The sequence below is a fragment of the Salmo trutta genome, chromosome 27 (genome assembly GCF_901001165.1).
Source record: "Salmo trutta chromosome 27, fSalTru1.1, whole genome shotgun sequence".
NCBI classification, from domain to species: Eukaryota; Metazoa; Chordata; class Actinopteri; order Salmoniformes; family Salmonidae; genus Salmo; species Salmo trutta.
The window spans coordinates 27428018-27451210 of record NC_042983.1 but is presented as its reverse complement, the minus strand read 5'-3'; the positions used below and the strand labels follow the sequence as shown (position 1 = coordinate 27451210).

General features: G+C 45.5%; 1 protein-coding gene across 5 annotated transcripts in view; it reads right to left on the bottom strand.

Annotated features, from left to right (window-relative positions):
• LOC115164789 (cAMP-specific 3',5'-cyclic phosphodiesterase 4D) overlaps positions 1-23193 on the bottom strand; it is a 167881-nt gene that overhangs the window by 18453 nt on the left and 126235 nt on the right. For 4 of the 5 annotated variants that reach the window (XM_029717603.1, XM_029717598.1, XM_029717599.1 and 1 more), the window contains exons 2-5: positions 12599-12790; positions 10968-11004; positions 10703-10779; positions 10056-10105 (exon numbers count right to left, since the gene is read on the bottom strand). In XM_029717603.1, coding sequence (XP_029573463.1) covers positions 10056-10105; positions 10703-10779; positions 10968-11004; positions 12599-12790 — 356 coding nt within the window. The remainder of the gene's footprint in view (positions 1-10055; positions 10106-10702; positions 10780-10967; positions 11005-12598; positions 12791-23193) is intronic. The other variant, XM_029717604.1, reaches the window with a different exon arrangement.

Genomic DNA, 23193 nt, shown 5'->3' with positions numbered 1-23193 from the left:
AATACATTTAAAAAAAGTTATTCAAGTATAAATTACCAACGTTACGATAGATTGCCATAAATTTTCTGTTAATTCCCAAAATTACTGAATATTCCGGTAACTTTGGTAAATTACCAGTAGCTTTGCAACCCTAGATATGTTGCATTACACCATGTGTGTAACTAAAGTATACAGAGAGAGCAATCAACTGTGGATTAAGAAACACACATACTGTAGGCACTGGAGTGTGTCTGATTATGTACTAATGTAGATTAATACAGCTGGCGCAAAGTAAAGAACATTCAAATCAAATCACATTTTATTTGTCACATGCTTCGTAGGCAACAGGTGTGAAATGCTTACTTACGGGTCCAACAAAGGGTCCAACAATGCTTACTTACGGGTCCAACAAAGGGTCCAACAATGCTTACTTACGGGTCCAACAAAGGGTCCAACAATGCAGAGTTAAAGATAAGATAAAGATAAGGTAAAATAACATTTAAAAAAATGAAATAATGACATGAGGAATAAATACACAGTGAATAACAAATACAAATAACAAGTAAGAATAACATGGCTATATACAGGGAGTAGTAATCAACATGGCTATATACAGGGAGTAGTAATCAACATGGCTATATACAGGGAGTAGTAATCAACATGGCTATATACAGGGAGTAGTAATCAACATGGCTATATACAGGGAGTAGAAAATAACATGACTATATACAGGGAGTAGTAATCAACATGACTATATACAGGGAGTAGTAATCAACATGGCTATATACAGGGAGTAGTAATCAACATGGCTATATACAGGGAGTAGAAAATAACATGGCTATATACAGGGAGTAGAAAATATCATGGCTATATACAGGGAGTAGAAAATAACATGGCTATATACAGGGAGTAGAAAATAACATGGCTATATACAGGGAGTAGTAATCAACATGGCTATTTACAGGGAGTAGTAATCAACATGGCTATATACAGGGAGTAGTAATCAACATGGCTATATACAGGGATTAGTAATCAACATGGCTATATACAGGGAGTAGTAATCAACATGGCTATATACAGAGAGTAGAAAATAACATGGCTATATACAGGGAGTAGAAAATAACATGGCTATATACAGGGAGTAGTAATCAACATGGCTATATACAGGGAGTAGTAATCAACATGGCTATATACAGGGAGTAGTAATCAACATGGCTATATACAGGGAGTAGAAAATAACATGGCTATATACAGGGAGTAGTAATCAACATGGCTATATACAGGGAGTAGTAATCAACATGGCTATATACAGGGAGTAGTAATAAACATGGCTATATACAGGGAGTAGTTGTCACGACTTCCGCCGAAGTTGATGCCTCTCCTTGTTCGGGCGGCGTTCGGCGGTCATCGTCACCGGCTTTCTAGCTGCCACCGATCCATGTTTCTTTGTCCATTTGTTATGTCTTGATTGTTCACACCTGGTTCCCATTTCATTATGATTACTTCCCTATTTAAACCCTCTGATATTCATGAATTTTTGTGCGTTATTGTTTTACTGTTGGTCGTGTTCGTTGTATGCATTTCGTTAGTGTTTTAACCCTGCGTGGATTTTGTATATGACATTTTCTTAGGGTAAAGACATATGTTTTACTTAGTTCGGTGTCCTGCGATTGACTCTATTTCTCATCTCCTATACATGGACACTGACAGTAGTAATCAACATGGCTATATACAGGGAGTAGAAAATAACATGGCTATATACAGAGAGTAGAAAATAACATGGCTATATATAGGGAGTAGGAAATAACATGACTATATACAGGGAGTAGAAAATAACATGGCTATATACAGGGAGTAGAAAATAACATGGCTATATACAGGGAGTAGGAAATAACATGGCTATATGATTCGATGTGCAGGGGTACGAGGAAATTGAGGTAGCTATGTACCTGTACGCAGGTAGTCCGGGTAGCCATTTGATTAGCTATTTTGCAGTCTTGTTTAGAAGTCTTAAGGCTTGGGGATAGAAGCTGTTCAGGGTCCTGTTGGTAGCTATTGCCATACGGTAGCAGAGAGAACAGCCTGTAGCTTGGGTGGCTGGAGTCTTTGACAGTATTTTGGGCCTTCCTCTGACACCGCCTGGTATAGAGGTCCTGGATGGCAGGGAGCTCGGCCCCAGTGATGTACTGGGTCGTACACACCTACCCTCTGTAGTGCCTTGCAGTCGGATGAAGAGCAGTTGAAACACCAAACGGTGATGCAGCCAGTCAAGATGTTCTCAATGGTGCAGCTGTAGAACTTTTTGAGGATGAGGGTCCATGCCAAATCTTTTCAGCCTCCGCAGGGGAAGAGGCGTTGTCGTGCCGTCTTTACGACTGTGGTGGTGTGTTTGGACCATAATAGATCCTCAGTGATGTGGATATCGAGGAACTTGAAGCTCTCGACCTGCTCCACTAAAGCCCCGTCGATGTCAATTGGGGCGTGCTCGGCCCTCTGTTTCCTGTAGTCCACGATCAGCTCCTTGGTCTTACTGACACTGAGGGAGAGATTGTTGTCCTGGCAACACACTGCTAAGTCTCTGACCTCCCCCTGCAGGCTGTCTCATTGCCGTCGGTGATCAGACCTGCCACCACCAGGCCTACCACCGTCGTGTCGTCGGCAAACTTTGTGGGTGAACAGGGCCTGAGGGGCCCTGTGATGAGGGTCAGCGTGGCGGATGTGTTGTTGCTTACCCTCACCACCTGGGGTCGGCCCATCAGGAAGTCCAGGATCCAGTTGCAAAGCGAGGTGTTTAGTCACAGGGTTCTTAGCTTAGTGATGAGCTTCGAGGGAACTATGGTGTTGCACGCTGAGCTGTAGTCAATGAACAGCATTTTTACGTAGGTATTCATTTTGTCTAGGTGGGAAAGGGCAGTCTGGAGGGCAATGGAGTGTGTGTGCGTATGTGTGTGCCACATGTACAGTAATATTCCCAACATAACTCACAACCCTCACAAACATCGGCATTACATTACTTTTTCCTCTTTGCCCCCTGCCTCACCCTCTCTTTTACATTTATCTGCCTCTCCTCCTCCTCTTCATCTTTTTCCTTTTCCCTCCCTCTCCCTCTGTATATCATTCTCCCTCTCCCTCTCTCGTTATCTCTCCCCCTCTCGTTATCTCTCTCCCTCTCTCGTTATCTCTCTCCCTCTCTGGTTTGGTATCAGTGGGTGGGGTGCCATTCTCTCTGACAGGGACTGCACTGACGTCAATGACATTCTTCTCATGCCTAGTGCGACATCAGACACCAGTGCACGAGAGACTACTCTGCCGCACAGATGGCAGGCTGCTGCCAAACCCTGGACCGGAGCAGATAGGAACACTGGAGCTGGACTGGAAGTGGGAAAAGGGTAATGCTGTACATACCGCCAGCAGGGACATGTTGCTGTTCTTAACTAATGTATGTTGTCATTGCTTTGGAAATCATAATTACCATAACCATCATCATCATTGTGTTTTGGTTTGATTCCATTATATTTGATGTCCAATCTGTAAGATATAAAACTAGAAGGAAACTCTTCGAGAGATACACCTGGTGGCAGGTAGCCTAGTGGTTAGCGGTGGGCCTAGTAACTGAAAGGTTGTCAGTTTGAATCCCAGAGTCGACAAGGTGAAACATCTGTTTATGTGCCCTTGAGCAAGGCACTTAAACCTCCCAGGGTCGCCATTGATAATGGCAGACCAAGGCCGTGACCCCACTCACCGAGGATGTCTCAGGGAGAGTTGGGATATGCAAGAAAATTATATTATTATTACATGGCAATACTTTGTCCCTTATACCATGTTGTTCTTCTATAACTACTATGATAACAACAATGCAATTATCCAGGATGCAGTCTGTCCCTATTAAGTGAAGCACATCAGATCAGAATGAATAAAGTGACAACTGTTTTTACTCCCTCAACACCTAGTCTGGATCACAGCAGGTTGCTTACTACTAGACCAGCACTATCGTCTCTCAGAGCTCAGAGTTCATACACCTACATCACTCCTCATTGGTCTATTCTGCTCATCAGTCTATTCTTAGTCCGCTCTAAAATTAGCCATCTTCAAACACCAACCAACCAATCGATGGAGAGATGTCTGATAAACTAAGTGATAGAGATGGAAGGGATGGGGACAAATGTGGAAGAGACCAGCATAATGTCATGTGGGACTCATGGCAGGGCTCGTCTAATGCCCCACTGGCCGCTCTATGTCCCATTTAGACTGTTATAAATCCCCTCCTTATTGTCTGTCTCAACAGGATGGCACTGCCTGGCCAGCACAGACCTCTGCATGAATTACAAGTAGTCAATACACTCAAACAACAAGCTGATGACTCAAGCTTTCTTTTATAGCCCATAATGGATGCACTCTGATCAGTTCTAAATATAGTGCAATGTCATCAATTCATCATACACTGTGTTCTACGCATGTTCCACGGTAGATAGGAGAGTGTTGTGTGAGAAAATGATGTTTTGAATGTCATGTCACCTTTCACTTGAGCATACTGTATTTGGGTTTGGTATTTCACACATGCATATTGTTTTAACAGGGCTAGCTTGGATTCTAGCTTGGATATGTGTTTGTGAGAGAGGAGGATAGAAAGGAAAAGGGCATGCATAGGAGATCTACAATACCCTGAGTGTGAGAAGAGCAGACTATGAGACAGAGTATGGGACCTACTAACAGAGTACGGGGCCTAATACAGGACATAATGACAGAGTATGGGACCTATATGACAGAGTATGGGACCTACTAACAGAGTATGGGACCTACTATCAGAGTATGGGACCTACTACAGGACCTACTATCATAGTATGGGACCTACTATCAGAGTATAGAACCTTCTAACAGAGAATGGGATCTATTGGCAAAGTATGGGACCTAATAACAGAGTATGGGACCTACTAACAGAGTATGGGACCTACTGGAAGAGTATGGGACCTACTACAGGACCTACTATCAGAGTATGGGACTTACTAACAGAGAACGGGATCCATTGGCAGAGTATGGGACCTACTGGCAGAGTATGGAACCTACTGGCAGAGTATGGAACCTACTAACAGAGTATGGGATCTATTGGCAGAGTATGGGACCAACTGGCAAAGTATGGGACCTACTAACAGAGTATGGGACCAACTGGTAGAGTATTGGACCTACTACAGGACCTACTATCAGAATATGGGACCTACTATCAGAGTATGGGACCTACTATAGGACCTACAAACAGAGTATGGGACCTGTATGACTGAGTATGGGACGTACTGACAGAGTATGGGACCTACTACCAGAGTATGGGACCTACTACCAGAGTATGGGACCTACTACAGGACCTACTAACAGAGCATGGAACCTACTACAGGACCTACTATCAGAATATGGGACCTACTAACAGAGCATGGAACCTACTATCAGAGTATGGGCCTACTACAGGAACTACTGGCAGAGTATGGGACCTACTACAGGACCTACTAACAGAATATGGAACCTACTTTCAGAGTATGGGACCTACTAACAGAGTATGGGCCTACTACAGGAACTACTGGCAGAGTATGGGACCTACTGGCAGAGTATGGGACCTACTACTGGACCTACTATCAGAGTATGGGACCTACTGGTAAAGTATGGGACCTACTAACAGAGTATGGGACCTACTACAGGAACTACTGTCAGAGTATGGGACCTACTGGTAAAGTATGGGACCTACTAACAGAGCATGGGACCTACTATCAGAGTATGGGACCTATTGACAGAGTATGGGATCTACTGACAGAGTATGGGATCTGCTAACAGAGTATGGGATCTATTGGCAGAGTATGGAACCTACTGGCAGAGTATGGGACCTACTAACAGAGTATGGGACCTACTAACAGAGTATGGGACCTACTAACAGAGAATGGGACCTACTATCAGAGTATGGGACCCAATAACAGAGCATGGAACCTACTGTAAGAGAATGGGACCTACCACAGGACCTACTAACAGAGTATGGGACCTACTAACAGAGTATGGGACCTACTATCAGAGTATGGGACCTACTACCTGAGTATGGGACCTACTACAGGAACTACTAACAGAGTATGGGACCTACTGACAGAGTATGGGACCTACCATCAGAGCATGGGTCCTACTACCAGAGTATGGTTCCTACTACAGGAACTACTAACAGAGTATGGGACCTACTACCTGAGTATGGGACCTACTACCGGGCCTACTGTCAGAGTATGGGTTCTACTACCTGAGTATGGGACCTACCATCAGAGCATGGGTCCTACTACCAGAGTATGGTTCCTACTACAGGAACTACTAACAGAGTATGGGACCTACTAACAGAGTATAGATCCTATTACAGGAACTACTAACAGAGTATGGGACCTACTAACAGAGTATAGATCCTATTACAGGACCAACTAACAGAGTATGGGACCTACTAACAGAGTATAGGTCCTACTACAGTACATAGTGCTAGAGGACAAGGAGAGGTGCACTTCAAGAACAGGTCTCTTCTGGTCCACTGGGCTTCTATCCCTGTCGCCTCTCCCTAACAAAAATACCTGAGAGAGAAGCCCTATGCTGAAGAAAAAGTGGACGACTCTCCTCTCATCTTTGACAAAGGCTACCCACAATCTGTATCTTACAGATTTCATACAGTACAATATGAAAGCTAACTTGATATTGTCATTTCACTGTTCTGTTGGTTGGCTCTGGGCGTCCTGTGGCGTTCTGCATTAGCATCGAATAGCCCCCGTGATATACAACTTTTCAAGGAAGTTAGGAACAAATATACACAGGCAGTTAGGAAAGCTAAGGCTAGCTTTTTCAAACAGAAATTTGCATCCTGTAGTACTAACTCAAAAAGGTTCTGGGACACAGTAAAGTCCATGGAGAATAAGAGCACCTCCTCCCAGCTGCCCACTGCTCTGAGGCTAGGAAACACTGTTACCACCAATAAATCCACTATAATTGAGAATTTCAACAAGCATATCTCTAAGGTTGGCCATGCTTTCCACCTGGCTACCCCTACCCCGGTCAACTGCCCGGCACCCTCCACAGCAACCTGCCAAAGCCCCCACCATTTCTCCTTCAACGAAATCCAGATAGCTGATGTTCTGAAAGAGCTGCAAAATCTGGACCCATACAAATCAGCCGGGCTAGACAATCTGGACCCTCTCTTTCTAAAATGATCTGCCGAAATTGTTGCAAACCCTATTACTAGCCTGTTCAACCTCTCTTTCGTATTGTCTGAGATTCCCAAAGATTGGAAAGCTCCCACGGTCATCCCCCTCTTCAAAGGGGGTGACACTGTAGACCCAAACTGCTACAGACCTTTATCTATTCTACCCTGTCTTTCTAAGGTCTTCGAAAGCCAAGTTAACAAACAGATTACCGACCATTTCGAATCCCACCGTACCTTCTCCGCTATGCAATCTGGTTTCAGAGCTGGTCATGGGTGCACCTCAGCCACGCTCAAGGTCCTAAACGACATCATAACAGCCATCGATAAGAGACATTACTGTGCAGCCGTATTCATCGACCTGGCCAAGGCTTTCGACTCTGTCAATCACCACATTCTTATTGGCAGACTCGACAGCCTTGGTTTCTCAAATGATTGCCCCGCCTGGTTTACCAACTACTTCTCTGATGGAGTTCAGTGTGTCAAATCGGAGGGCCTGTTGTCCGGACCTCTGGCAGTCTCTATGGGGGTGCCACAGGGTTCAATTCTCGGGCCGACTCTCTTCTCTGTATACATCAACGATGTCGCTCTTGCTGCTGGTGATTCTCTGATCCACCTCTACGCAGATGACACCATTCGGTATACTTCTGGCCCCTCTTTGGGCACTGTGTTAACTAACCTTCAGACGAGCTTCAATGCCATAGAACTCTCCTTCCGTGGCCTCCAACTGCTCTTAAATGCAAGTAAAACTAAATGCATGCTATTCAATCGATCACTGCTCGCACCTGCCCACCCGTCCAGCATCACTACTCTGGACGGCTCTGACTTAGAATACATGGACAACTACAAATACCTAGGTGTCTGGAGAGACTGTAAACTCTCCTTCCAGACTCACATTAAGCATCTCCAATCCAAAATTAAATCAAGAATCGGCTTCCTATATCGCAACAAAGCATCCTTCACTCATGCTGCCAAACATACCCTCGTAAAACTGACCATCCTACCGATCCTCGACTTCGGCAATGTCATCAATAAAATAGTCTCCAACACTCTACTCAACAAATTGGATGCAGTCTACTACAGTGCCATCCGTTTTGTCACCAAAGCCCCATACACTACCCACCACTGCGACCTGTACGCTCTCGTTGGTTGGCCCTCACTTCTTCCTCGTCGCCAAACCCACTGGCTACAGGTTATCTACAAGTCTCTGGTAGGTAAAGCCCCGCCTTATCTCAGCTCACTGGTCACCATAGCAGCACCCACCCGTAGCATGCGCTCCAGCAGGTATATCTCACTGGTCACCCCCAAAGCCAATTCCTCCTTTGGTCGCCTTTCCTTCCAGTTGCCAGTGACTGGAACGAACTGCAAAAATCACTGAAGCTGGAGACTCATATCTCCCTCACTAGCTTTAAGCACCAGCTGTCAGAGCATCTCACAGATCACTGCACCTGTACATAGCCCATCTTTAAACAGCCCATCTATCTACCTCATCCCCTTACTGTATTTATTTTATTTATCTTGCTCCTTTGCACCCCATTACCTCTACTTGCACATTCATCTTCTGCACATCTGCCATTCCAGTGTTTAATTGCTATATTGTAATTACTTCGCCACCATGGCCTATTCATTTCCTTATCTCCCTTATCTTACCTCATTTGCACTCACTGTATATAGACTTTTTGTTTTCTTTTTTTCTACTGTATTATTGACTGTATGTTTTGTTTATTCCATGTGTAACTCTGTGTTGTTGTATGTGTCGAATTGCTATGCTTTTTCTTGGCCAGGTCGCAGTTGCAAATGAGAACTTGTTCTCAACTAGCCTACCTGGTTAAATAAAGGTGAAATATATATATATATATATATTTTAAATAAAGTACATTGTTTGTGAATTCCCGGTCCCTTTCATGGTGTGTTTGTTAGACACACTGATTTAGATGTCTGACCTCCTATCACTGTATACCCAGGTCACTGCTACAGTGGGTAGTGAAAGGTGAGGGGTCACACTGTCCGGCTAAGCACACCCACAGACGTACAGCAGCAACCTGATGCTAGCAGGATCCCATAGGGCTGTGAGGAATGTAGCGACATGATGCTAGCAGGATCCCATAGGGCTGTGTGGAATGTAGGGACCGGCTATGAGCTATCAGTCAGGGGATGGAGCATGGCGCCTGACAGCACATGGGCACAGAAGCCTTTACACACAAGGCTGAGTGACAGACTGACAGACCGAGAGACCGAGAGACAGACAGACAGACAGACAGACAGACAGACAGACAGACAGACAGACAGACAGACAGACCACAAGTCCAACAGTCCTGCTGGTCGTACTGTACCAGGGTTGCTAACCACTGTCCTGCAGCCTATATGGTTTTTGCTTCCCGTTGTGCTATACTGTACATAGAGGCGTATCTCTTCTAAACATGGACGGCTTTTATCCAGTGTCCTATTGTTTGGCTCCCCCTAAAGGATGTCTGTGTCATCATCCTCCGTCTCTGGTCTGACAGTTCCCATCCCCCCATCTGTCATATCAGAATGCCATGACACCATCATCAAGGCCTCTTGCCTTTTCCACAGCTGATAGAATGGACAATATTGCTGTAGAACGGTAGAGCATTTTCTCTCCCTCCTTTCAATTGTATCAATATATTCATACAGTACACACACACGCGCACGCACGCACGCACACACACACACACGCACGCACGCACGTACGCACGCACGCACGCATGCACGCACACACACACACACACACACACACACACACACACACACACACACACACACACACACACACACACACACATACACATACATACATACATACATACATACACACACATATACACATACACACCACACTTACAGACTATCAGCGTACCTGTGAAGGTGGTCTTGGTGATGGGTGGTGGATTACACATGGGTGATCTCCTGATGTGGGGAGAAACAAAACACACATTGATACATCTCCTCCCAAAACAACACTACTGCACTACCTCCTATCTCTCCCCTATCGAACTCCTCCTATCTATCTTCCCCCTCTCTTTCTCCTCCTCTTTGTCTCACTAACAGAGGTCAATATACTGCACTGTTCCCTGTTCAGCTGAATCAGTCCTCATTCATCACAGATCTCACGTTGAACAAGAGCAATATGGCAGGGGGTGCACCTTTACTGAGTGCTGTTGTAGTCCCAGTCAAGAACAGTAGGGGGAGAACTACAGCAAAGGAGTGACATTCACGTCTTCTCCACCACATTGTGTAAAATGCAGCAGCAGCAAGTGCCTGGCGGAATAACGCGCAGACCAAAGAGAGATGGCATGGGGAATACTGAAGCCATTTTTAACAAAACACCATAGCAGGAGACTTCATTTGGAGATATCATCATATAATTACATATATAGTCCCAAAAAAGAAAAACAACACTAATATTTGGCAATAAATTGGTTATTTGATTGCCTTGCTCTAGACTACTACACAGCAGTAAATACAGATTCATTGTGTACACAGTGTATGCTTCTGAGGACTTACTTGTTAGACGCTCTGTCTTGTGAACAATTGCTTAATGCAGCAAAATGATTCCGTACAGTTCTTAGACTGGCCAGAACCTGAAGGAGATCAGGACAGATTAACATTAAAGCCCTCAAAATAATCTCACACGTTTGAACAGGGATCGAACAATGGGCCTGTGTCTATTGCACAATATCATGATAACATACTCTACTGTGGTTTCCCCAAGGAATTAGGCAGCAAAACAACACAATACAACTTGTTTAGCATGTGTGCCATTGCTCACCTGTGCAAATGGTGTTACAATCATATCGTCGCCATGACTGCAAAAAGAGACCAAGATAAAGAGAGGTTACATTTTATTTTTTGACACACCTGGACACACTTTTATACACAGATCTAAACATGACCTTCAAATTTCCACCCGCTCTGTGACAAAGAGGAAATGACTCCAGCCATGTTATGGCAGTACGTGTAACATGGATATATGGCAAGTCTACTAGGCTATATTATGGATATATCTATAAACATATCTGCTTCTTCATTGACTCTATGCACTTTCACTTTTTACCACAAGCCAGGAACGTGCCAATAGAGTGGACCACCCGGTTCTCTAAAAAACCTGCCTATGACTCGCACGGCAGCTCCTAAACTCTGACACTGGTCACAATGACCGCAAGAAAACTCTTTCCTCCTCTCCTTCTAAATTACTGTCTCCCTGGTGATTCCTGTGGGTGTAAAACAGTGTGCAATCCCCCCAACCCCTCCTCACTTTATCCCCCAATCCCCACTCACTTCCTGTGCTGCCACAAGTCTGAGGGCACAAAGTAAGGGGGGTGGCATCATGCCCTGTCATCCTAGGAGACTAGGGTGGAATGTGCCACAAACACTGCCCTCTGAACTTAGAGAAAGAGGGAGGGCGGGAATGGGAGGAAGAAATAGACATGAAGAAAAATCACCTGCTCCAAGGTTGTGATACTATTGTATCACTGGCATTTCATTAGCAGCAGTAGTAGTTATGGTCATAGAAGTAAACTAGTAAACTATTACAGAGGCAATCTCAATCCTCTATTTCTCCATAACATTCTTCTATATCGTCCCTTTTCAGTAAAGGGGAAAATACTTTTACAGAGCTTGAAAAAGAGGACAAGCGAAAGAGATAGAGGGAGAGATATAGAGAGATGTTTCACATGCCAATAAAGCCCCTTAAATTGAATTGAGAGAGAGCGTGAGAGAGAGAGAACGAGTGGGGAGGGAGGGAGAGAGAGATTAGGCTAGAGGTTGCATTCCAGCTTCCCTCTCCTCCTGTCTTCCCTCCCCCCAGCCCCTAACACTGGATTGTGTTAGCTAGTACCCAGCAGGATTTATTTATTTTTTATCTGCAGACAGAACTGTTTACATAGAGGCACCAAAGAAATTTCAATAAGATTCTGTCAGTAAATTATTTCCTTAGAGACATCTATGTTCCCTATGTTTATTTCCCTAGAAAACCAAGTCATTTAGTCCAATATACTGTGTTTGGGATTCATGTCAGTGTTACATAGCAAAGACATCGGTTTCTAATTTTACTGTACATCAATGATAAGCCCCAGAGTAACAGTTGGCCCTCTGAGTAACATTTGGCCTCCAGAGTAACATTTGGTCCCCAGGGTAACAGTTGGCCCCCAGAGTAACAGTTGGCCCCCAGGGTAACAGTTGGCCCCCAGGGTAACAGCTGGACCTCCAGGGTAACAGTTAAATAACCCCTGTGAAAACACTCTATTTCTTCAGTGTGAGAAATAGTAATGCATGTGTAGAAAGATAATGTGTGTGTGGATGGGGGGCGGCAATAGGTGAGCTATGATCGACTGAAATAGAACGAGAGAGAGTGTGAGACTGAGTGTGAACAGAGAGGCAGCTGGAGAAAGGAACACTCACATGTCACTGGCGATGGAGGAGTTTCTGGACATGGACTTGGGTGACAGGTCATAGTCCGAGTCGGAGCGGTAGAGGAAGGACTCTCTCCGCTGACTGTGGACAAAGTTGCCCTGCAGTATGAGCCCAGACCCCGGGCTGGCCATGGGGTCCAGTGGGCTGCGCCCCGACGATGTGCCGTTGTCCACATCGAAACTGTCACACAACAACCAGAGAGAGAGAAGAAACATTAGACATAATCATTTACCAGTGTGGCTGTTTGGCTTTTTGTTAATTTGTACTTTAAAGAACACTGGGCAGGTTGTTTAGGATTCTAAACATTCTCTCAAGTATCCAAAAGCCTTTATGTGGCAACTGTATCTCAGGCCAGTACTGCAGCTGTATTGGTGAGTAACACAGCTCTGATAAAGACAATGACTCATTGGGTCACCGCCACCACCTGGGACAATGACGCAATCCCCCTGTGATGTCACTGCTCCTTAGTGTCTCCCCAGATGATCCTCACCCCAGGGATTACACCTGTCACCCAGGGTTACGTGACCTGTTACCTGGGTAACAAGGCCTGGCTCTACTGTAATCCTCCAGTTGAAGTGATTCCCCCCATGTAGTACCAGACACATCCTCATCATCGTAATCACCACTGTCAGCTATGTGATGAGAAAAGCTGTGGTGATAACGTGTGTGCTTCCGTGCATGCGGCGTGCTTGTGTGTGTGGTGAAGGGAACAGTGTGAGCAGAGTGGACTGGGTCAGCTGATTCTGTGCTCATCACTGTGTATATTGATGACATGTTGTGGTGGCTATGGATGGGTCCAGCACATTATGCACTCTGTCTGCCCTGCACAGCATATTCCCTCTATCACCTGGATGAAGAGCATCTCCCTGGAACTTTAGAATGAAATCCAATGGCAGATTCTGGCCTTTGATCGAATATTCCTATTGATTGAAATACATTACATCAAAAATGGCCACTGATTCAATCTGTGTTTAACTGTAAGATTCCCTAATAGAACCATGTGATTCCACAAAGATTTAACATGACATGAGATTCAGCAAGCTTATTAAAATGCAACTAACAAAAAAGGACTGTAATCAAGTTACATATTCAAATATAGCGCTGATGGCGATTCCACTGTGGTGTATCATTTAAGTCTTTTCTCCCATCTTCCTGCTCCTTTCATAATACCAGGGTCATTCAGACACACAGGCATTCACAATTACAAAGTATAGTAGAGTGGAGGCTGCTGAGGGGAGGACAGCTCATAATGTCTGGAGCTGTGTAAATGGACTGGGGTCAAATACATGGTAACCATGTGCTTGATGTATTAGATAGCATTCCACTCATTCCTCTCCAGCCATTACCACGAGCCCCCCCCCCCCCAATTAAGGTGCCACCAAGCTTCTGTGTATCAGGGCCTGCTGCCTACACTCTGTTCCCCCTGGGTAGGGTTGCACAGAGAGGGTATATCACTGAAAACTTTTGAAGTTTACCAGTAAACTACCTGCATTTTGGTAACTTTCAAGGAATAAATAAAATGTTATCAGGTGACATGTTCTAGTGGCCTTTTTGGGTACTTCAGATTATCACAGGTTTCTGTAATTATCTCTGGCCCTCTGTGTTTACACATGTCAAATATAGATTTTAATCTAATAAAGTGTTAATAATGACAGAGCTGTAAAACATGATCCCAAATATAAACCATCAACTTAATGAATACCATTGGTGTTTAATATGAGGGTTTCAGCATGCATATCTAGTATATATATTTTTGATGTGTTTTTTCACACACTTTTATTTATTTTACTGTGTCAGTATGTCTTTGTTGTAAATATTTTAGGGCCAAACTGGTGTCAGTTGTGAAGGAAGACTATAGTTGGAAGAGTTGCAGAGTTAATTGAAAATAATGGCGATGTTGATTAGATGCTTTTAATAAGGCTATTTTCTCTTGCACCATGAGGTCCCTGCTCTAGAAACTCATGGACAATATGGACACAGATATAAAACATGTATACACTTTAAAAAAGTTATTCAATTATAAATTACCAAACTTTCCATAGATTGCGACAGATTACAGATGATTCCGGGTAATTTTGGTATATTACCGGTAGCTTTGCGACCCTACCCCTAGGTCATATCACTACACCAGGCCAGGGTTCAGCCTGAAACACACCCACACGAGCACCCACACACACCCACACACACCCACACATTACACACACATTATAGATGCCACTCCACCTAACACTGCCCTCCAGAGCCAGAACACCAGCATGTCTATCTCTCGCACACAGAATTATATTCTGGCGTTACCATTTGCTGTCACACAGGACATACCAAGACTTAACCAATGATGCTCATTGCAGGTCAAAACTTTGCTTTTTTAGAAGTGCTTACTCAATCCAGCACCTGGGAAGCATTTTAGGATGTGCTCCGCTAAAGAACACAGGACATTCCATAAATGTTTTCATGGGTAATCATGTGGCTATAAGTCTGTGATGCCCTCAGCCCAGTGTCCACCCAGAGGACAGAGCAGGGAGGGCCCGAGAAGCTGAGAGGCAGGGTCTAGGAGGCAGAGAGGCCTTAAAGGAAAACTCTACCCAAAAACTATCTTTCGGTATTAGTTTCATTCGTCCATTGTTGATATAGTCCAAATGTTTTGCATATCAGCAATCACGTTCTCAAGATATATAACTTTCAAAATGCAGAAATACAGCCGGAATGATGCACGGCGGAGAGGATGGCCCATTCATTTTCAATGAAGCCTGGGGGGGGGGGAATTCAAGTTTCAAGTTTTAACGTCACATGGACAAGTACAGTGAAATGCCTTTCTTGCAATGCAGTAATCAATAACATTGTATGAACGTAGTCTGCGTGGTGAAACGTAAACAGTATGTCCAACAGCCGGACCAGCTAACTTTCATTTACATTTACATTTAAGTAATTTAGCAGACGCTCTTATCCAGAGCGACTTACAAATTGGTGCATTCACCTTATGATATCCAGTGGAACAACCACTTTACAATAGTGCATCTAAATCTTTTAATGGGGGGGGGGGGGGTTAGAAGGATTACTTTATCCTATCCCAGGTATTCCTTAAAGAGGTGGGGTTTCAGGTGTCTCCGGAAGGTGGTGATTGACTCCGCTGTCCTGGCGTCGTGAGGGAGCTTGTTCCACCATTGGGGTGCCAGAGCAGCGAACAGTTTGGACTGGGCTGAGCGGGAACCGTGCTTCCTCAGAGGTAGGGGGGCCAGCAGGCCAGAGGTGGATGAACGCAGTGCCCTTGTTTGGGTGTAGGGCCTGATCAGAGCCTGAAGGTATGGAGGTGCCGTTCCCCTCACAGCTCCGTAGGCAAGCACCATGGTCTTGTAGCGGATGCGAGCTTCAACTGGAAGCCAGTGGAGAGAGCGGAGGAGCGGGGTGACGTGAGAGAACTTGGGAAGGTTGAACACCAGACGGGCTGCGGCGTTCTGGATGAGTTGTAGGGGTTTAATGGCACAGGCAGGGAGCCCAGCCAACAGCGAGTTACAGTAATCCAGACGGGAGATGATAAGTGCCTGGATTAGGACCTGCGTTGCTTCCTGTGTGAGGCAGGGTCGTACTCTGCGAATGTTGTAGAGCATGAACCTACAGGATCGGGTCACCGCCTTGATGTTAGTGGAGAACGACAGGGTGTTGTCCAGGATCACGCCAAGGTTCTTAGCACTCTGGGAGGAGGAAACAAGGGAGTTGTCAACCGTGATGGCGAGATCATGGAACGGGCAGTCCTTTCCCACTCTAGCTAGCTGACACTATCAGTCACGTTTAACAATACAAATCTTTGTTTTCTAATCTATTTTTGTATTAAACATTATTATTATTTCATTTTTATAAGATGTTTTAAAATATTTGATAAACAATACACATAAAAACACAAACATTACTACATCACCCCTACCCAGACCCACTAGTCCCCCACTCTTATCTCCGGCGCCCGCATCACTTTCTGTCACATGTTCTCAAACTGTACTATTTTGTTTCTCTCCGTCGCCCACACTCTTTCAATTTTTAGATAATAAAGCATTTTCCATTGCGTGAACGATGGAGGATTGGCTGATTTCCAGTTTGAGAATACGTTTTTTTTTTAAAGATAATTGATGAAAAGAGTATTGTCCAACCCATCAGTTATCTCACTACACCCTCAAGTGGCTGAGAGACAGGGTCTGGGAGGCAGAGCCTGAGAGGCAGGACCTGGGAGACAGAGAGGCTAAGAGGCAGGGCCTACGAGACAGAGAGACAGAGAGGCAAGGCCTGGGAGGCAGAGCCTGAGAGGCAGAGCGGCTGAGAGGCATAGCTAGGGCTGTTGTGGTGACCATATTACTGCCACACCGGCAGTCACTAGTCATGAAGGCAGTCAAATTCCATGTGACCGTTTAGTCATGGAAATTAGGCTTCTCCAAGCTCTGATGCTAGCCTACCAAACTTACTAACTGCCTGGTACTCATCACTCTATTGTCCCTCGAATCATGCTGACATCTATGCAAATATTACAGATAGAAGGAGGTTAGTTACAAGTATATTTGTTAATATGGCTTGTTCTAAAAAAAGAAAAGTTGACTCTGAAAACCATATATTCATTCAGACGAGTGGACGGAACAGTATTTACTCATTCTCTCCGCAACTAGCACAAAACCAATGTGTCTGATATGCAGTGAGTCCGTAGCTCTCGTGAAAAGTGCCAATGTTAAGTGCCATTATGACACCAGGCATAGTACATTGGATCAGAAGTATCCCCTGAACATGGAGGTGAGAACAAACAAGATTAACCAATTCAGATCCCAGCATGAGAGGTCCACCAAAGTCCTTGTCAATTCACTAACAACCCAACAACATGCAATGGAGTGTTCACTGAGGATAGATTGGGTTTTGGGAAAACACCAAAACATTTTCAGACGCTGAGATGGTAAAAGAATGCATGTGTGAAGTTGCTGACACCTTGCTTGAAGGTAAACTAAAAGATGAGCTCATGGAAAAGATCCCACTGTCAGATTCCACAGCAATGAGGACAACTGAAATATTAGCTGAAGATTTAACAACTTGATGAGGCCATTCAGAATGCACCTGTCAGGGCTTTCAGAAGGATCGGACCAATACGCAGCGTGTTCGTAGTTCCACATATTTTATTAAATTGTGAAACTAATGCAATATACAATAAACTTGAAATACAAAACAAGAAAGCCGTGACGCAGAGCAGGCATACACTACTCACAAAATTAACAACCCACGGCATACAAATGGAAAACCCCCTACATAAATATGATTTCCAATCAGAGGCAACAAGAAGCAACTGCCTCCAATTGGAGATCAACCCCAAACAAAACCCGACATAGAAATAGAAACCCTAGAACTCAAAACATAGAAATAGCAACCCAGACAACCAACCAAACACCCCCTGCCACGCCCTGACCCATCTACTACAGAAAAATGACTTCTTACAATGGTCAGGACGTGACAGTAACCCCCCCCACAAAGGTGCAGACCCCGACTGCACACAACCCCCCCCCCCAAAACAACAACCACAAAAACACAAGGGGAAGGTAGGGAGGGCGACAAAAGTCTATGGCGGCTCATGTGCTCCACCCAGAGGAGGTTCCAATCTCCAAGCCGCCGCTGGAGGATCTGGGCTGAAGGCCCTGGGCCGCAGACCGCCGCTGAAGGTCCTGGGCCGCAGACCACCGCTGAAGGCTGCGGGCTGGGGAGCGTCGCTGGAGGCTCCGGACTGGGGAGACGCACTAAGGGCCGAGTGCTCACAGCAGGCACCGGCCGTACCGGGTTATGGATGCATACTGAACGTGGCGCAGGAACCGGTCTCACCGGACTGGGGAGACGCACTGGGGACCGAGTGCTCAAAGCAGGCACCGGCCGTACTGGGTTATGGATACGTACTGAAGACATGATGCGTGGTACTGGCTTAGGTGGCGCCAGACTGGCAACACGCACCTCAAGATGAGTGCAGGGAGCAGGAACAGGACGTACCGGGCTATGTAGGCGAACTGGAGACCTGGCATGCTGAGCAGGCCTACTCCTTCCGGGTTCAATGACCATCTTCGCCCTACACCGGTGAGGAGCTTGCACCGACCGCACCGGGTCTGTGAGTGCGTATGGGCGATATAGTGCGCACCACACTAACTCATCGCTCGCTCCTCAGCACGCCCGCTCCGCCGTGCTCTTTCAGCCAGTACTTCTCTTCGGATTCTCGCGCTTGACTCCTTGACTGGCTTCTGTCTGCTCCACGGCTCTCTCCGATAGGCACGGGAAGTTAGATTAGGGCTCCCCCTGATATCGACAAACTCCCCTTATGCCACCACCCAAAAAAAAGAATTATGGGGCTGCCTCTCCACCTTGATTATTGGTGGATATAGCGCTTCGTAGTATCGTCGCTCCCTCTTGGCTTCCTCTAATTCCTCCTTCGGGCGACTATACTCCCCAGCCTGGCTCCAGGGTCCTTTTCCATCTAATATTTCCTCCCAAGTCCACGACTCCAAGTACTTTTTGTCACGCTGCTTGGTCCTTTTATGGTGGGTAGTTCTGTCACAGGGGTCGTTGAATGTAAACCAAGACGCAGCGTGGATAGTGCTCATTCTTAATTCTTTAATGAAGACACTTTAAAAAAAAACTAAAAAAAACGACCAACAACAGTCCCGTCAGGTACACTTAGACTAAACGGAAACAACTACCCACGGCATACAAATGGAAAACCCCCTACATAAATATGATCTCCAATCAGAGGTAACAATTGGAGATCAACCCCAAACAAAACCCGACATAGAAATAGAAACCCTAGAACCCAAAACATAGAAATAGCAACCCAGACAACCAACCAAACACCCCCTGCCAGGCCCTGACCCATCTACTATAGAAAAAGGACTTCTTACAATGGTCAGGACGTGACAGCACCATGCATTTCATTAGATGTGGATGAATCAACAGATAACACTGATAAGGGCCAGCTTCTGGTGTTTGTCAGATTTAATAACAAAACAAAGAAAGAATTCAGTAAGTAGCTGTTAGGTTTAACACATCTAGAAGCACACACATGGGGAGAGGATATCCATGAGGCCATCAAAGGGATGCTGACAAAAAGGGATAGGGATCTGAAGTCAGAGGTCTCCATCAGCACAGATGGAGCTCCAGCCATGATAGGAAGAGGGAGGCGACTGGTTGCACATTTAAAAGAGGACCACCCTGACCTGACATCATATCACCGCATCATCATCCATCAATCTGTCCTGTGTACCAGTTTGGAAAAACAGAATTCTGAGGTCATGACAACGATGATGAAACTGATCAACTTTTTGAGAGCAACATCATCCCTACAACACCGCCTGCTACGAGGCATTCTGACAGAGGCCAATACCAGTTTTGATGACTTACTACTGCACAGCAACGTCAGATGGTTCAGCAAAGGCAGGGTTTTGGAACGCTTTTGGGCCATTCAGGAGGTCATCAAAGCTTTCTTATCAGAGCAAAAGGGTGACAAGGCAACTTGGTTTTCAGAGTTTTTGGAAGATGAGGAGAAGATGGAAGCAGTTGCGTTTTTGACAGACATTACATCACACCTTAATAAACTGAATGTTAAGCTACAGGGACGGGACAACACAGTGTGTGATATGATAAGAGCAGTCCAGGCTTTCCAGAAGAAATTGGAGCTTTTCAAGAATGCTCTCCAGGGAGAACTTGTCCACTTCCCCAATCTTTTGGTGCAAACGCAGGGAGACAAAGATGTTCCCAACCATATTGATTTCCTCCAGAACCCCTTCTTGGTTACAAATGTGACAAAGTTGTCAGAAGAAGCAAAACAGATCTTCAGATGGGTAGATGTTGCATCACTGCAAATGGAGTTGATTAACTGGTGCTGCCCATCTTGGCTAGGACGCTCTTGAAAAAGAGATTTTAAATCTCAATGAGCCCTTCCTGGTTAAATAAAGGTTTAATAATAATTTAATTAAGCGGCAAGAAAATGTGTCTTTGAAGGACCAGGCTGGGGATTGTGACCCTGTCACTTTCTGGGGAAAGACGGTGCCTGCAGCTGATGTCCCTGTTCTCAGGAGACTGGCACCGTACATCCCGACCATGTTTGGCTCCACATACAGCTGTGAATCAGCCTTCTCCACAATTAACTTTATTACAAACAAACACCGCACCAGGCCCACCAATGAACACCTGCACCAGTGTCTCAGAGTGGCTCTCACACCACTTGTGCCAAAGTTCAAAGCATTTGCAGGATACAGAAAGTGTAATTTCTCTCATTAATGCAGGGCAAGGCCCACAGTGACTTATACATGAATCTTGCATGGCCCACAGTGACTTATACATGAATATTGCATGGCCCACAGTGACTCAACATGAATATTGCATGGCCCACAGTGACTCAACATGAATATCGCATGGCCCACAGTGACTCAACATGAATATTGCATGGCCCACAGTGACTCAACATGAATATTGCATGGCCCACAGTGACTCAACATGAATATTGCATGGCCCACAGTGACTAACATGAATATTGCATGGCCCACAGTGACTCAACATGAATATTGCATGGCCCACAGTGACTCAACATGAATATTGCATGGCCCACAGTGACTAACATGAATATTGCATGGCCCACAGTGACTCAACATGAATATTGCATGGCCCACAGTGACTCAACATGAATATTGCATGGCCCAGTGACTCAACATGAATACTGCATGGCCCACAGTGATGTTCTGTGCATTCAGATGAATATTTTGGTTAAACTTTTTTGCTCTCCAGGAAACATACACTTTATTTTATAAAAATAAATCACAATAATTCAAGGACCATGTACAATGGTTCACAGTACACTTTCTGCATAGATAATTATGCAACCACTTCTGTTGCACATGTTTACATTCGAAATAAGTTAATTAATTAATTCAAATTGTAGTCTCATTTAATGTACATTTTATATAACAACATGTTTCCTAAGTCGTGGACGACTATGTTTGTTACTACGCAGTACCACAGCACCGATAAAGGATGATATGCATCCGGAAGACAGGAGATGCTAAATGTGTTTATGTTCATTAACGCTCAATTACCATGAGACCGACAGTTATTTGCATGACAATCACTGGCTGACGAAATTTCGTGACCGCCAATGCCCTAGGCATGGACTGGGAGCCAGAAAGATAGAGAGATAGAGAGGCAGGGCCTGGGAGAAAGCCCGAGAAACAGAGAGGCTGAGAGGCAGGGCCCGGGAGCCAGAGAGAGAGAGAGAGGCAGGGCCTGGGAGACAGAGACAGAGAGAGAGAGAGAGAGAGAGAGAGAGCGAGAGAGAGAGAGGCAGGGCCTGGGAGACAGAGAGAGAGAGAGAGAGAGAGGGCCTGGGAGCCAGAGAGAGAGAGAGAGAGGCAGGGCCTCGGAGACAGAGAGGCAGAGAAGCAGAGAGGCAGGGCCTAGGAGACAGAGAGGCAGAGAAGCAGAGAGGCAGGGCCTAGAAGACAGTGAGGCAGAGAGGCAGGTCCTAGGAGACAGAGAGGCAGAGAAGCAGAGAGGCGAAGAGGCAGGGCCTAGGAGACAGAGAGGCAAAGAGGCGGGGAGGCAAGGCCTAGGAGACAGAGAGGCAGAGAGGCAAGTTCTAGGAGGCAGAGAGACAGAGAGGCTGAGAGGCAGGGTCTGAGAAGCAGAGATACAGAGAGGCCTTAGAGGTAATGAGACAGCGATACCTTAGAGGCAGGGCCTGCGAGGCTGAAAGGCAGGGTCTGGGAGGCAGAGAGCCACGTAGGGTCTAACTGCTCTGACCTTTGAATGGAAAATGTGCCAGTTTGGACTGGTGCCTAATTAGAGAGTGAATGGAACACATATTGTCCTCATTATGCTGTACCCAGCTTCCTTTCTTCTTTCTCTCTTTCTGTCCTGTTTGTCTCTCTCTGGCCGCTCTCTGCACTCTATTTCCCTCTGCACCCTCTCTCTCCCCTCTCTGTCCTTCTGTCTCTATGTCATAGTTGGTAAAGCAGCGCTGAACCCTCCCCAGTTGCTATCACACTAAGTTACTGATAAATGACGTGTTCCCCACACTTCCGTCCTAGCAGCACGTTGAATAAGGGTGGCAGGTAGCCTAGCAGTTAGAGCACTGGGACAGTAACCACAATGTTGCTTGTTCGAATCTCTGAGCCGGCAAGGTGGAAAAATCTGTTCTGCCCTTGAGCAAGGCAGTTAACCCCCACAACACCTGCTGCCAGGGTGCCGATGACGCCGATTATGCCAGCTCCCCGCACCTCTCTGATTCAGAGGGGTTGGGTTAAATGCAGAAGACACATTTCTGTTGAATGCATTCAGTTGTGCAACTGACTAGGTATCCTCCTTTCCCTTCTCTTTCCAATTATAAACCTGAACTCAAATACACAACACACACTGTTCTCATTAAGAGTTAGTCTCTCTGTATTGTATGTTTGTCTCATGAGTCAGTTATTATCCTGATGTCACACACTGCACCACGACGCATAACTGATAATAATACACGTGACAACCAGGATACAGTATGTACATGTGACATATATATAAATGAATGGGAGAACACTGAATGCAAAATAGCA